Genomic DNA, 16,539 nt, shown 5'->3' with positions numbered 1-16,539 from the left:
AAACACTATAATAACTGTGCACAATAAGGTGCAAATCCCACATGGGTTGAGATGGTTTCTCTGAGAATAACCATCTGTCCCCAGGAAGGAGAAAAGTAGATGCTGCTTCCAAAAGTTATTGGCTGGAACATTCAGAAACATTCAAAATTCACAAATTCCAGGAGCTTCTGAGACACAACATGGAGGACCTAACCTGGCCCTTCTGTGCGCCTCAGCTGCCCCACTCAGATAAAAATGGGATAGTGTTTTGGGGTGGGAGCATGGTCCAAATCACCCAGAAAGTCTCCTAAGCCTTACTGCTGGCCCCCACCCTGAGGTCAGGCAGCCTGGGACTGGGCCTGGGAAGCTACAGTCCAGGGATCTCCCCTTGAGAACCTGCAGTGAGAAAATCAGCTGCCCTCACTACACCACCTCTGCCTTCTGGCAGCCACTTAACACAACTTTAAGCACAGATCATGTAAAAGAAGGAGCCTATGCAGCCTGCATGGAAGCATGGAGAACACATTCAACCTACCTGTGCCTGGAATCTCAATTTCACTTAAAGATTTCTGGAGGGTAAAACTTACATTGCTTTCACTGACAATTTTAGCATATTGTGATCTTATTAAAATATAAAAACCTACTTTTAAATCTAATATGTAATTCAGTGGAAATTTCTGAGACAAAATAAATAATTCAGAGAGCTTTCTTTTCCAGTGACACCTTTTACACTTTCTTCCCTAGAAATGTGCAACGCTACTGCTGGTCCTGAGCTCTGAACTGTGCTTCCAGGAGTGTGACACAGCCTTGTGCTTCCACGTGTACCGTGTGCTATTTGCAGGCCGGTATAGTTTGTTCTCTCCTCCACCTAAACTTCAGTGCATGGACAGAAAGAGCCCTTGGGAAGCTCTTTTAAGTAGTATTGATTATGAACACCTAAGGTGAATTAATTAAACATGTCCCATGAGACCAGCTGTGAGCTGAAGGACGGAGGAAGTGGGGGAAGCTGGGGGAAGCTGGGGAAGGTGCACTGGGAGGAAGGAGCGCTACACAGCTTGTTATCTCTTGGGAAGATGCTGTCGGAGAAGGGAGGCGGGATGGCAGGAACACATGGGACTGAGCCTGGACCTGCAAATGCACTGTTGCCTTCCAACAGTCTTCACCGTTACTGCTCTTGCATCTAGATCACTGAGTGGTTCCCAGACTACCACGGGGCTGTTCCACATGTAGTCCATGAATACGAAAGGACATACACTGCTTCCCAGATGACAAACAGCACAGAAGCCTCTTCTCCCACTTTCTCATCTAATACCATCATAATCAAACTTCTTCTCTCTCCCTGGGGCTTCACTGCAGGGGACAGTGGCTCCCAATCCCTCCATGCCAAGTTACGGACCTTGGGAGCCATAGTCCACTCAGGTTCAGGCCTGGGCCCCTAGAGCTCACACATGAGAGGCAGGCCAACCTTCGTTGTGCCAGTTTATTCTCTGCTATAGCTGAGCTGTTTGTAGAAATTCGCGACCATGAGCCGTGTGTGTTTTCATCTGCGGGCACACTGTGCAGATGAGCAGAGCAGCGTGGACAGCATCTCACGCTGCCGACCCCCAGCCCAGGCCCCCGGGTGCTACCTGTCTGACGAACTCTGGGAAGTTGAGGATAGGCCCGTTGTGGAAGACAGGATAATAGAAGACATAGGCCAGCATCCAGGGAAAGGAGTGAGGTGCACACATGGTGGGCAGCTGCCGCCAGCAGAACTCCAGGCTGAAGCTGGTGTAGTACAGGCAGCGGACAGTCAGCGTGAACTGAAGCAGGTAGTACTCACTGTCTGTCCTGTACCATCTCCTCTGTAAAGCCAAAAAGACAGCACAATCAGTGAGTGGCCAGAAGGGCAATGTCTCATCCCAGTGCAGCCAGCATGGTTTCTTCTGAGAAGCCAAGAGGAACACGCTTCCTGGGCATCACAGCTGCACTAGCAAGGGAGTAATGAGTCCCAGGAAATCCCACTGGTAAGCAAAGCAAGCAGCAAGGGCTGGGGCATAGCTCAGCAGTGCAGCCTGTGCTCAGCGCATCTAACACATTACTGAGCAGTGGCCAGGAGACCATAAGTAACATTAGCCATCAGCTTGCCCCATAATAAAGGCTTTCCTGGGGTTGCATCTTTGGGGAGCATCCTGGACAGCATGGAGGTCGGCCACATCCAATGGCAACGCCATTGGCTTCTTCAACAATCCTGGTGGCCAGGAGGGGCCTGTGACTGTCACATTCTGCCTTCAAGGTATTTTTTTTTATGTTCTTCTGTCATTAATGTGTTCAATCAAACAGCTGAGTCTAAGAGGGCTCTGAAATGAAAGGTTTATGGAGTTGTTACAGATGTTAGCCAAAAATAAAAAGACCTCTCCTCGCTGGCTGTGGTGGTACATCCCATAATTCCAGCAGTCTGGGAGACTGAAGAGGAGGATTCCAAGTTTCAGCCAGCCTGGGAAATTTGGTGACTTAGCAGGATCTTGTCTCAAAAAATAAATTAAAATAACTGCCTCAGCCACCAACAGCATAGCCAAAAGCAGTCATGAAAACATTATTAAAAAAATTTTTTTTAAACTAGGGCATTTCAGAGCAAAAGTCTTGGAAAAGAAAACATAAACCATCTACACTGAACCTACATTGGGAAGACACAAAGCAGGTAAGTCCTGGAAGAGCAGGATCCACACAGAGAAGCGCTGGCTACCTCTGGACTGGGCAGTCCTACAAGCACAGCATGACATCACTTCGATAGCTAGTCTTTAACATACAAGAAATGAATGTCAAGCAGTTCTTTTTTTTTCTTTGTAGATTTAGATGAAAGCTATCAGTTAAAATAAAATTTTTGGTGTCTTTCCTCCTTTTCCCTGTCCTGTAACTTAAGACACCTGAAAATTCTGCTCTTACCATTACCAAAGTACCTTCAAATACTCAGAAGAAATACTGTAATTCCTGCCCTTTATGTATATCAAAGAGATAGTTGTGTTAAAAATGCAACTCCACAGAGCAAGACAAAAGGAAAATGTGTGTGCAAAAATATTCATGGGACCAAAGGCAAGAAGACAGCGTGATAAATGTCAACACTGGAAGGAGTGGAAACCTGGACTAGCTCACAGTCTTCATATGGCCCTACATTTTCCATAATATGTATATATTGTTTCTTGGTGAGAAAACACACTGTGGTCATCTATATGCAAGTAAGAGAACTCGGTCAAAGGAAGGAAGGAGTGATCTGAGGGTCCTGTAAGGCTCTAGACAGAAAAACTAACCCTGGGGCCGGGAAGATGGCTCAGTAGAATAATCGCTTCCCTGGCAAGCACAAAGGCCTGAGTTCAATCCCTGGTTCTGCAAAAAAAAAGAAAAGAAAAGAAAAGAAAAAAAAGAAAGAAGAAAGAAAAGAAAAAAGAAAAACTAACCCTGAACAGTATCTACTTTACATCCAAGACCAGCCTCCAAGGGGAAGGAGCCTACTCAGATAAAGAGAATGACACAAGAACAAGTCCGAAGGCATAACTTGTCGCTGGTCATCTGCTGTCTCTGCCACAATGTTTATCTGCCACCTTTTATTCAACTCATAATGGATGCTGTCTCCCAAGACATGATAAATAGAACCAGATTCCGGTTTTTGACCTTGCCAGGTCCCAAAAGTTAGGTGTTGATTTATCTTTATTTTCTTGCAAATTCACTTGTAGGCACGTTCATCTAAATGCCTGCCCCATCAGTTTGGAAAGTTAAGCCTCTTAGGTTAGGACAGAACTGCTTCCTATTTGTGCCCATGGGCTCATATTCTGATGTACATGTTTAACATACTAGCTCCACTACATTGGTAAGGATGCAGAAAAGGACGGCCAAGCAACAGCAAAAAAGTATCTGAACTCTCAAAATGCTACATCTGTCATGTCACTTAACAGAGATTTCACCCTGGGGACAATCTACAATGAAGGTAAAAGAACTGTCACTTCTGTTTTCCAAAGGATAAGACTGAGGCTGGAGTTAAAGGGCAGACTCCAGTTTCCAGAGTAAGATGAGACAGGGAGCAAAAGAGCTCAGAAATCAGGTGGCCAGACTCACCACTCCCGCTGAGCTCATTCTCACAGTGGGCAGATTCAGGTCCCACAAATTCCAAGCACATTGCCTGGATCCATGGGTGGGCAAGCAAGGGAATAGTGAATAAAATAAGGACATTATCAGAGTCCAGCCCCACAGTGACTAACGACAGAGTATCAAGACTTCTTGAGAGTTTCTGTGCAAGGGGTACTTGTGATGAAAGAAAAAATCAAAGACCACAGGGCAACACATCAGTGACCATCAGACAGCACAAGGAGAGCTGCAGCCCTTAAGAGATTACAGGGTCACATGGCACTCTGGGAGCCACTGCACACACCCATTAGAGGGGAAATCCTTAGACCAATTCAATGTAGTAGAGTTTAGTCAAGCAAAGAATAAAGCAACACAGGATTCACACATTGGACAGCTCCCAGAACCAGGGCAGGTTCTGAGAACTCCAGCCAGATGGAAAACAACTTAACTGACTATTCAATCAACCAATTAATTGGTTACAGCTTAAGTACTTAACTGTTCACAGCTCAATTAGATAATTGGCTACAGGGCCTTCGGCAAGCAACCAACATTAAATCCCTGTGATTACACTCTACATTTGTTTGGTATTCCTGGACCAGGATAGGTACCTGGTCCAAATCCATGGCCTCTCACAAATTTTAATGAACATCCTGTTCCTTCCTCCACCTTGTCACATTTCCACAGCCACACTCACTCTAGCCAAGCATCTGCAGAGGGCTGACCTAGCTCGAGTCCTGTGCCCAGGTGCCTACTGGGACTGCCCTCACTATAAACTCTCTCAAAGAGTTTGTATGCCGGTCTGTAAGGCCGGACACACAAACCACCTCACCCTGCCCAGATACCTGTGGTGATCTATGTCACAGCACATGAACACATAAAGCCCACAGCCCAGAGCTCAGCAGTACAGAAGCTCTCCACAACTGCTCTTTGAAACCTGAGGAGTGAAAGAAAGACCACCAGGCAAGACAGGGAGCAGGCTTTGACAGAGAGACAGGAACAGGTTTAGAGACTTTTCTCTAAAGGCAAAAGGGAAGATTTAGCAGATTCCAGCCTCAGAAAAGGAGAGGGAGAACAAGGTGGCTCTGGCCTGAACCACCAGCCCCTAATGTTTTCAGAGCTTGAGTTCTCTCAACCTGGTAGATGTCAAAACTAGCTGACTATGAGGCTGACAGGCTCTAATGCCCAGAGTCCCAAGCCACACGCTGGAGCTGGCACATGGACTGGCTCCTCCAAACATGCATTTCTCCCCAAGGAGAGCTCTAGATAGACTAATACTCCCCTGCCCTGCAACACAGATCTGATGGCTTCCCTGGCTACAGTCTTGGATGACAAGACTGATTTTCAAACTTGAAAAGCATATGGTCAACAGATGGGTGACACAAGGAAGCTATGCAGACAGCTCGAAAGGTCCCAGCCAGGCCCCAGCTTGCACAAGCACAGCTATGTCATTCAGTTCCTCCTGAGAGAACAGACAGCTGCCTGGACAATGACTGGAACCAGAAACACAGTGCAGGAAGAGCTGGCTGAGGGGTGCCATCATGTGGCAGCACTCCAGACTCCCACAGCTGGGGTGCCACCTCTCTGCTGGCCAACACCCTCTGGGCCAAGGCCGGTGTCCACTCTCAGAATACAAATGCACTGTTATCATGACTAGAGAAGACAAACAGCTAAGAAGTTGAAGATCCTGTTGAAGAAAAACTTACAGAATACAAACAGAAGCCACTGAAGTGGGAGAAATGGGGTTTGAGCCCAACATCACCCTCCATTAGCACAAACAGTGGTGTGTGTGCAGATACCACAGTGCTCACAACAATCAACACTTGTTTCACTTTCTAAATAAAAGGGCTTCCATTATTACCTACATGAGTCAATAAAAACTAAATCTGCTTCATAAGCTAAGAAGAAAACCACTTGTCTTATCTGTCTCAGAGTCCTTTGGGGCTGAAAATAAGATTCTAAAACATGGAAGCAAAAATGTCCCTAAAACTAGTAAGGCATTAGTTCAAATGTCTACAGGACTTTTCTACTTTTTGTTTCTGACCCTCCGGTCCTGTAATACATGGCACACTCTGCTCTAATTCAAGCAGAAAAGAAGGTGCAGGGTTAGCCCTGGGCAACCTTCCAGCACTGGGACAAAAGTTAGGACTGCACAACAGAGAAGCAGGGCACCACACATAACCTGGTACTGCCACTAGGGGCAGCCATCAAGGGCTCCCTTGCCTGAAAACAAAGGCATCCACTGGATGTGAGAAAAGCAGGGTGTGCCCATTTCTGAGGGTGACATAACAAAAGAACAAGACACTTACCTTTATGTCCTCCACACTCTGCAGCCTCAATGTGGAGAGCAGGAGGAGAGAACAGAGCCAGGACAGGAGCAGGGAGCGGAACTGCGCCACGCTGAAGGCGATGATGGCATGGAGGAGAACCATGACCACACCAGGAGCACCCAGCACGCTCCAGCAGGCCCACATCCCATAGGCTGTGAGGATCCAGGGCCTGTGCTGTAGACAGAGAGTGGCCGTGGGGCAGGGGAGAGAGATAGGAAAGAGCGAGAGGTGAGTGGCGGACACTGTATTAAAGCATCTGTGTGCACAGGATAACCTTCAGGAAGCCACTAGCCATACTCTTGTTCTCACAGCCCTGTGCATTCAGACAGATTTTCTAAGTCAATCCCAGAACTCCATGAGCTCCATCAGGAAGCAAGTAACCATTTCCCACCCTCAGCCAAAGCTAGCGAAACCACTAGATCCCACAACTCATCTGCAGCCTATTCAGCAAACACTAGGGAAGCTGGAGCCATGAGGAGAAACTAAACCTGGAAGACCAGCCCTTGAAAACACATCCTCTGGATGGCACAGTGGACAGATCCCAGAACACTTCAGGCAAGTTCCGTGGTGGAGACCAGGCCTTCTACACTACCAAGGCCCTTCCGAAGCCTAGGACAAAACCTTACATTTTTCAGTATGTTCTTATAGTCAAATTGATATCATAGAAAATTGTATCTCTCCAGCTTTCTGTGATGGTGAAGCCCGTGTATACTCAATCTGATTGATCCATTTATTCCTATTTTTAAAAGAATCAGGATTTTGTCTATTTGTCAAGTACTTTCTATTTATCACATTGAATATCTAAATTTAAATAGATGAATTAATATGTCTTTGCTCTCACGACATACTCTAACCATACCTGTCTGTTAAAGCCTTGTTTAACCATGATAATGTTTTAATACAAGCTTCAAAGTCCAACTGCCTCAATTCAAATACCAATGATCCTACTAACTAGCTGTGTGATTTAGGTGAGTTAGTCTCTCCGTACCTCCATTTCTTCATCTATACAACCTAGCTTATTGGTTGTTATAAGGATTAAGTAAATTATGTGTGTGAAACACTTAGAATATCAGCGTACAGAGTAAGCACTGCTTGAGGAGTCCCAAGGAAATTTTCAAGGAAGTAAGATGCCTCCTGAGTGTGTATTGTGAAATGTGGTTTCCAGGGACACACGCACAGTGGAAACACGGGGACTGACTGAATTCAGGTCTTCTCACAAGAAAGGGAAGGACAGGGGTGGGGTGCACACTGGAAAGCCCATGCTTCCACGTGAACTCTCCTCAAATATCACCAAGTATTATTCTTTCCCAAACCTACACTCCAGCCCAAGAAAACATTATAAAAATGAGACTAGGTCACTCACTTCTAAGTTCCAAGAAAACCAGAGAAATCTAAAGTCATTTTTACTATTTTTCCACCCTTCTATCCACAGAAAACAGCCACATAAATTTGCTTTAGACTTTCCCCCATTCACTCACCTCTGGGCAAAGTCCAATTTTAAAAACCAAGGCTGCCAGAGACTATTTTAAGACTTAGTTTCAACAAACGAGATAAAGAATTCCTTTCAATCTGACTTGCAGTATTCTATGCTGGAATTCTCCACGCACACGTAGCCATGTCCATACATATATATATACAGTTACACTTTTATTAAGTGCTATTTGATCCGTCTGGAAAAAGCCTGCTTTCTGGGATTCATTTGGAACTCACCACAGACCAAAGCTGCTTCAACTTGGAAAAACCTGACAGACCTTCAGGATACGGTTACTAGTGCTATGCAAACCCCATCTTCTTGGGAGACTCCATGAATCGGTCTCAAAAGCCACGTTAGGGGCACACAAGTATGTCCCATATTCTCGCCCTCAGTGTCTTCCTTGCCAAACAGCAAGGCAGAGAACACTGACCACTGCTCCAAGACATCTCAGAACTACTCCCACATTAACTTCATGTTCTCTGCTGACTGAAGAGTAACCCATGTTTTCCTCCCCTCAGTACAACCAGGCATGAATACCCCGTGCATCTTCATGTTAGATAGGAAATGAAAAGACTGAAATAATACAAAATGAATCACCTACTAACAACACTGTTGTATAAATTAGAATCCTACTAAAATACTGATTTTAATAACTTACCTATAAAAGTGCTTTTCGAATCCCATCCCCAACACACCATTAAAATTCTGATAAGCCATGCCTTGTTCTCCAGCTGGCTCCTGGCAGGGTGGCACCCACTGTGGATCCATCCGCAGAGCACATCTGCCCAGCCACCATCCCTGCACCTGGGCCTAAGGCTGGAAGCGACTACACAGTGAGGGACTAGCTAGCTGCCCACGGCCAGCCAGCAGACCGCCTGGGCAGCCAGCCTCCCTTTGCAGCAGGAAGAGCTCCCCAAGTATTTCAGCGACCAATCTCAGATGCAAGGTCCTAAGGGCAGCCCTGTCTCACCCACCTCTACACAAGTGTATCTGCCTCTTATGTGAAACTGCTTAAATAACAGCATTAAGCCAATGATGTAAAATAGACTGAAAACTTACCTTTCAAAAATAAAATGTGTGATGTTTCAATCTCAAATAATACTTCTAGGCATTTAAGGATTTTTTCCCCAGATTTTTAGGGCGATCTGAGCAGATACATAGGATTGTGGTCACACATATCCTATGTCAAGCCCAAGTTTTTAAAAATCATTTAGAAATCAAAATAGCTCACTTCATTTAAGAAGCTCAAGTGACAATTATGATGGATAACGTCTGATCACTAGAAAACAAGGCACAAAGAATCACATTGCTCAAGTAAAGTATGCAAAAAGTGGCCTTAATGTTTGGTTACGATGGTTCCTACTTAGAAATTTAAATGTTAATTAGGTACAACTTTTGTACAATGCTTTTCTCAAGTTTATGCTTCTGAGATATTTATAGATCCACACAGCTGTAAGAAATAACACAGAGCAAGCCCTTGATATGTAACACAGGTTCCTCCAATGGTAGCTAGATTGGTTTGGATCCAAATATTCCCTAAAGGCCAACAGATGGGCTTTTAGGGAATAGTACGAATTATGAGGACTCTAATCTCACCAGGGGATGTTCTATCAATTGATTTTTAGTTTGATGGCATTACTAGGAGATGAGTAAGACATGAGGTGGGGCCCATTGGCGGAGTAGATGGTGAGGAATGTCACCTGGGAACTGTACCTGTCCCTAGCCCCTTCTTCTCTGGCTCTTTCTTTTTCTCTGTGTCCTGGCTATGATAAGGTAAGACACCCCCTTCCACTAATCCCTCCACCATGACGTTCTCCGCCAACTTCACACCCACACAGATGGAGCCATTGACATGGACTGAAACCTGTGAAACGTGAGCCAGAATACATCTAAGTTGCTTTCCTCAGGTATTTTGTCACAGTGAGAGAGAGCTCGTACAGGGACGTTGCAAGACCTTCCTATAACATCACTGGGATATTACACTGTTGCTATTCATGGAACGTGCTCAGATTGCCCCAGCTTTACTTGTACTTGCATGTGTTTAGTTCTATATCATTTCATCACATGTTTAAGCTTGGTACCCACCACCACAAGACTCAGCACAGTCTGCCGTCCCAAGAATCCCTAGCGTTGCCCTTTTATACCACATTTACCTCCTTCTCGTTCCCCCCGACCTCTGACAACCACAAATCCCTGCTCCATTTCTAAGCTTCTGGCATCTCAAAACTCTTACCGCATGCAACTTTTAGAATTTGCTTTATTTCACTCGGCACAACTGAGCCCTGGGGTTTCTTTCCAGGTTTCCATGGATAGGCACGCTTTTTCTCTTTCACTGCTGCATCTTTCGCAGTGTGGCAGGTCCATGGTTTACTTAGCCACTTCCCAGGAGAAGGGGGCTGAGGCTGTTTCCAGTTTGGCACCATCACACATGAAGCTGCCACCAACACATCCAGACAGGTTTTGCGTAAAAGTGAGCTTCAGGATTTCTGGGACGACTGCCCCAGAGCACCCGCGGGGTGGCATAACAGTCCACAGCAGACTGCCAAAAACGCGCCCAGTGCGGCTCTGCCACTGAGTCGCCCGCAGCAGCCTCCGATTGACCCCGCTCATCTGCACCCAACCTGCACTTGGTGGGAAGACTGTCCAGCCCGAGCCACTGTGGCAAGTGTACAGCAGTTTTAGTTTGCCCTGTTGTCATGGATATCGAAGACTGAACAACAACCTGGAGCTGAGGTTAAGATGGCTTGCGAGAACTCTGCTGAGCTCGAGGTGACCCCCACATCTCTCTCTCTCTCTCTCTCTCTCTCTCTCTCTCTCTCTCTCTCTCTCTGTTCCGGGCTCTTTGGTTTCAAATAGAAATGGAAAGCAGCAGCAGAAAAAGGGAAACTTTCAAAGGTCTGAGATACAATAATACAGAAACTAGACTTTATTTTTGTAGCAGCAAAGCCAAACCCAAAGTATTTTCCCTGGCTCTTCTGATGGGACACAGAACCCATGACCCAGATGGAAGCAAGAAGACATCTTCCGCTCTGCCCCGTCCAGGTGCTGGCACTGAGCCACTTCTTAAAATGGGCCACAACTGACGCTACTCAGCAGGCTAAAGTCCTCTCTTGTTCATGTTACCATAACGCGAGCACAGAATCTAACGTGCCACCTAACACACAGCAGGTATTTCATAAGGCATAAATGGGAGAAAGAAAGGAAGGAAGGCTCGATGGCATGTGGGCGGGTGAATGGCTGGAGATGGGTCACTGGATGAGCAGGCAGACTGATAAACTTCCATGAGTCTTGGATTTAACAAGGTAGTTAGAAATAAGAAGAAATTAGCACTAGAGTTTGGGCTTTGTATCCCACTAATGTGAAAACATACCCTCTTCCAAGTCTCTAATTTTTCCACTTCAACCCTTATGAACAAAAGCTGCTCTGAGAAGGACTCCACCACTGCTTAGCGCCCACTTTTCACACACAGGGTCTCTCTCAACTATGCCTATGCCCTTAACATTGGGCAGGGCACAGGCACCAACCTACAGAAGCAGACATCTGTAAAAGAACCCCCGTCCCTCACCCCAGAAGGGTCCCCTGAAACAGCACGCAGTTGAGCTGGACCACACCGAAGGCCAGAATGGTGCCCTAAGAAGAGCCAAAAGCTTGTCCTTCCTCCTTCGGAAAACACTTTTTTCTCCACAACTTCCTCGCATGGAGTCAGAACCCAGCCAGGAAAGGCTGCCTGAGAAGGTAACCTCTCCTCCCCTGAGCACTCACTCTGTGTGGGCACCCAGTGGCAGCAGGGCATGCTCAGGTGGCTCCTCGGCAGCTCACCTCGCCGGGGAGGACTGAGAGTACAAAGCCTGCATCAGGAGTCCTGCTGGTAACAGAATCAGACCGCTGTGCAGTAATCCTTTGCACATGTGCCAAGAAACCACTCTGTGGAAGCACTGAGAAAGAAAAGGAATCAATACTGTTATGCATGGCATAATTTATTACACACTACATAATCAATTGCACATGTCATTGAACATATATATATATATATATATATATATTCATGTAAAATTTGTCAAAGCAAACAGAAAACAAAACATACCGCCAAGGCCGGGGGGCATACCAAGGGAACTTCACCCCTCCTTAAGAGAGATGGAGGTAGGGATCAGGATCCAGGAAAACCATTAGTGCACAGGAGTCCTAGTGTGTGGATCTGAAAATCTGCAGGGAGGAGGTGCCTATGTGCCACAGCCTTCCAGAGCCAACACCATGGAACAGGGCTTGGCAACCCCACAAAGCCTGTGGGAAGGCTTGGCCTTCAGGGCTGGAGCTAATGATGTGACTTCTACCACCAGGGGCACCGCGAGTGCTGCTCTAGGGCCAGCAGCCCCCACCAGACCAGCCTCCCCAAAGTTCACGTAGGGGTATTTTTAGTTTTGAGGGCACAGAACACAGTGTTTCAGGTGGTAGGAGACCACAGTGGTACTCAAGAGAGGAGGCCACTGTCTGACCTGCCCAGCCTGCAGTCCAATCATAACAGGGCCACAGCCAAAGCACAGCTTCCCCTCCCAGGGCCCATGCAATCTTGCCAAAACCCAAACCCAAACCCAAAGAGAGAGCCCTATACGAAGGGAAGACGTTTAACTTCAGCCAAGGAGCTAAGTAGAACGTTTTCTTACTTGTCATGACCAAAGAAGTTTTTGGTTTTTTTTTTTTTTCTAAATGAAATAAAGAAAACAATACTTTTGAAAGCAATCTGTCACTCAGCAGCAGGTAGGGTGACCAGAGGTGAGGTCTTAAGCCAGGATGGCAAGCGTCCTTCAGGGTTTATGATTATAGCAGCAAGAGTTGCCACAGCCTTTCCCTCCCCACCCCCAGCACTGCCTGGTTCACAATACCTCAGGGGATAGTGAAATAAAAGACAACTGTAGCCCAAATCTTCCACCCTGAATAAGAACCAAAGACAACTACCCAAATTAAGGCCATCTGGAATACTGCGTCCAGGTGGTGAAAGCCTGGAGCTAATGAGGCCAAAGTTGTGGTTCCTACTTCCATACGGGCCAGCCGATTCAGACAAAGAAGTCGCTGTTCCCCTACCACAAGCAGAGCCCTTCCCACCAGCTGTCTCACAAATCAACCCTGTGGTCACACAGAGGACAAAGAGACACACAGAGGGAGACGACTCAGCTCAGCCTGCCTTGTTCCAAGAAAAATGCAAAGAACTGAAGTTGGGCACAATGTGCTCGCAGAGGGTGAGCCAAGTCCACGTGCCCACCAGTGCATGTAAGGGAAACAGAGAGCTCAAGTATTCTTCAAGCTGTAGCTCCAACATCACCTCCTCAGAGAACCTGGCTGACACCAGAGTGGCCAATGTGGCCCAGTCCCAAGTGTGCGCTGCGGCGGCCCAGCCACCACCAGCCCAGGAGGCAGATCACAGGCATCATCCAGTATTTGGTTTCTTCCCTAACTTCCCAGAACATCCTTCCCAAGGAAACAGGCTCCATCTCCTGATCCTTCCCCCAAAGACCAGGACAACTTGGAACAGGTCCAGAAAATAACATTCACGCAAGGAGTACTGATATCAAGGACTGCAGACACAGAAGCTCTGCCCTTGAGGATTTGGGGATCTCATCAACTGTCACCACCTATTTTGAACACCGCAGAGGAAACGTCTCCCAGGAGCAGACACAGGCACAAAGATACAAGGCAACTCTGCTTGTACCTGTAGACTTGAGGGACCAAGTTATGGTGCACCCAAGCATACTTCCACACTCCAACCTCAGCCAACCTCCACACCACGGGCTCCATCAACCTTGAGTATAAAATATTCAGGAAAACCATGGGCCTCTGCTAGACATGTACATTACCACTATTCCCCAAACAATGGTTTTTACATAGCACCTACAGTGTATTAAGCATCATAAGTAAATAAAGAGGCTTTAATCATACAAGAGAATGTTTGCAGGTTGTATGCAAACCTGTGCCATTTCATATAAGGCATCTGAGCATCTATGGATTTGGGTGTCCTAAGGGGCCCTGGAACCACTCCCTCTGTGGATACTTAGGGACTACCACAGTGGCAACCAAGCCTCCACCACATGAACCTTGGGACACACTCAAGCATGTCTGAGCTAGAGCAGTTATCTACATAACTGCAGTTTTGCCCATGTGCAAGTACCTTTAGTTCTCCACACTCTGAGCTTTCTATACACAGGATCATATATGATCGATTTCTCTTCCTCCTTCCTTCCTCCTTCCTTCCTCCTTCCTCCCTCCTTCCTTCCTTCCTCCTTCCTTCCTCCTTTCAGCAGTCTACTTCAGACCTTGGGATTGCATCCTTCAGTCTCAGCTGTGCAGAGACCCTCTCCTCTGCACACTTCCTCATCCAATTCTGACTGGAACATCTTGCGTTAGATCTGTTCTTTGTATTAGATCTGTTCCTCTAGTAAAACCCTAATACAATATTAAATTTAAAAGTTTTTCCACAGCAAATGAAACAACTAAGAGTGAAAAGACAACCTAAAGAATGGGAAAAACCTGCCAGCTATTCCTTGCACAGAGTACTAACATCAAGAATATATGGGGCCAGGGAGATAGCTCAGTAGAATAAGCGCTTGCCTGGCAAGCGCAAGGACCTGAGTTCAATCCCCAGTTCTACCCCAAAAAAAAAAAAAATTATAGGACAAATTAAAAAAAAATAGAGCCCCTCAAATAAATGACCTAATCAAAGAATGGGCAACCAAAATGAATACATATTTCTCAGAAGAAAAAGTACAAATTGCTAATAGATACATGAATATATGTTCATTCAACATTGTTGGCCATTACAAAAATGCAAATTAAAGTAACACTGAGACACTATCAAGGCTACTCCAGAACAAACTGCTATCACCAAGTAATCAAACAATGAATACTGGCAGGCACGTGGGGAGAAAGGAACACCTCTGCGCTGCTGGTGGGAATGTGCACTAGTACAACCACTATGGAAGTGAGTGTGGAGACGCATCCAAAAACTGTAGGTAAAAATTCAACTTGACCCAACCCTTCTCCTTCCAGGTATCTTCCTGGACAAGCCCAAGACATGACATTACAGGGATACATGCATGCCTGTGGCTGTAATAGCACAATGCATAATAGCTCAGCCTCGAAAGCAGCCTGTACACCCATCAGTGAATGTACAGATAAAAAAAGCATGGTATCTACACAGACATAAAGAAATATCAACTTGCAGCATTTGTAAGTAAACAGACACAACTTGAGACCATAATATGACATGGAGTAAGTCAAACACACAAGCTTAAATACCACAGGGTTTCTTTTACAGGAGAAGCTCAAATGAGAGAGATGGCAAAAGAGAAGATAAATAAAAAGGAGATTTTTCTTTTTCAAACAGATGAGGAAACAAAAGGGGATACGGAAAAAAAAAACTGAAAGGAGGTAAATGATAAAAATAGAGCTCTGGCAAATGGAAATGGGACTAAGAGCCGGAAGGACCAAGGAGGCAGGAAGGAACAGCAGGCGAAGAAAAGGCGCTGCGAAGAGTTCTGCCCGCAGCCAGCAGCCAGCCCCCGTGAGATTGCAATCGTTACACGCTGCGAACAGGCGTAACAATTTTCTTAGTAGTAAGAAAGACTTTGAAAGTAATAAAGAGGGTGTTTCTTTTTTTAACTGCTAGATGAGTAAGAATTTTCATATTATCTTGTTAGTGTTTTCCAACACTAACATTTGTTATGATGTTTGTATTTGTTATGATCATAGAAGACACTCTATATAAAACATAACCTCTGAAAATTTGTTGAAAATTACTTTATGGTCCAGAATGAGTCATTTCGTGTTCTTAAGAATATAGATTCACCACTTATCAACTGTAACAACTTAAATATATGTGCAAATTTTTATTTTCTATGTATTTTTTCTTTTTATTAAGCTTATTACTTGTGTTGTTCCTTATTGTTTTTTTAGTTCACGGCATATCAATTATTGATGGAATTACATCAAAATTCTTCCACATATTCACCGATTTATCTATTTTTATACTGATTGTAAATACACCCATTAGCAACTGAAATAAAAATGTATTATTTATTAGGTCTGCTCAGAAAGTTACATGAAATTTTTAAATATATGCAGATTTGAGAGCATCAAATATTTTAGTTTTTGTTGTTGTTTTTTTAAGTTAATGGTCTTTTTATTGGAAAAAAAAAAAAAAAGACGAGCATTTACAACTTGGAATGGACATAAATTGTCATTTCTCGAACAGCAACATTGATGGTTGTGCTGAAGTCCACAGCCACAGCCTACTCTGCTGGCTCCAAGTCATGATCCAGAAGATTTTAAAAACAGAGTCCAAAGATGCTCCCTTGTAAAAGATTTCTTATTAAAAATTTGTGTGAGTGTGACAGCCTGACACCCATTTCACTTTAGTACAATGCAGACATTGCTAAACCAACATACGCGGGCATGCCACCACGGTGTCATTGTCACCATGGGTTGGAGCACAGGGAGAAAACCAGAGGACCATCCTACCACTGGGGCTACGTCTCAAGTCTATCCTTCACCCACTTTCTGCATCATCCTGAGGTAAACCAATTTTAAATGTGTTTATTTTCAGTAAAGCAGCCATGACAATTTATACTAACAAATTAAACTTGACCCCATCTGAATAGGTTTTGAATTCGT

At 45.3% G+C, this 16,539-nt stretch overlaps 1 protein-coding gene and 1 pseudogene across 4 annotated transcripts in view; one reads left to right on the top strand and one right to left on the bottom strand.

Moving 5' to 3' along the window:
- Positions 1 to 16,539, bottom strand: part of Hhat (hedgehog acyltransferase) — a 381,668-nt gene that overhangs the window by 295,072 nt on the left and 70,057 nt on the right. For all 4 annotated transcript variants that reach the window (XM_023701140.1, XM_004641206.3, XM_023701141.1 and 1 more), the window contains 2 exons: positions 6,384 to 6,578; positions 1,608 to 1,823 (listed from right to left, as the gene is read on the bottom strand). In XM_023701140.1, coding sequence (XP_023556908.1) covers positions 1,608 to 1,823; positions 6,384 to 6,578 — 411 coding nt within the window. The remainder of the gene's footprint in view (positions 1 to 1,607; positions 1,824 to 6,383; positions 6,579 to 16,539) is intronic.
- Positions 13,098 to 16,539, top strand: part of LOC105743529 — a 23,522-nt pseudogene continuing 20,080 nt past the window's right edge.

This window comes from Octodon degus, unplaced genomic scaffold (assembly GCF_000260255.1).
Source record: "Octodon degus isolate 3935 unplaced genomic scaffold, OctDeg1.0 scaffold00131, whole genome shotgun sequence".
Classification (NCBI taxonomy): domain Eukaryota; kingdom Metazoa; phylum Chordata; class Mammalia; order Rodentia; family Octodontidae; genus Octodon; species Octodon degus.
Note: the sequence above shows the minus strand (reverse complement) of the source record. Positions and strands in the feature narration are given on the sequence as shown.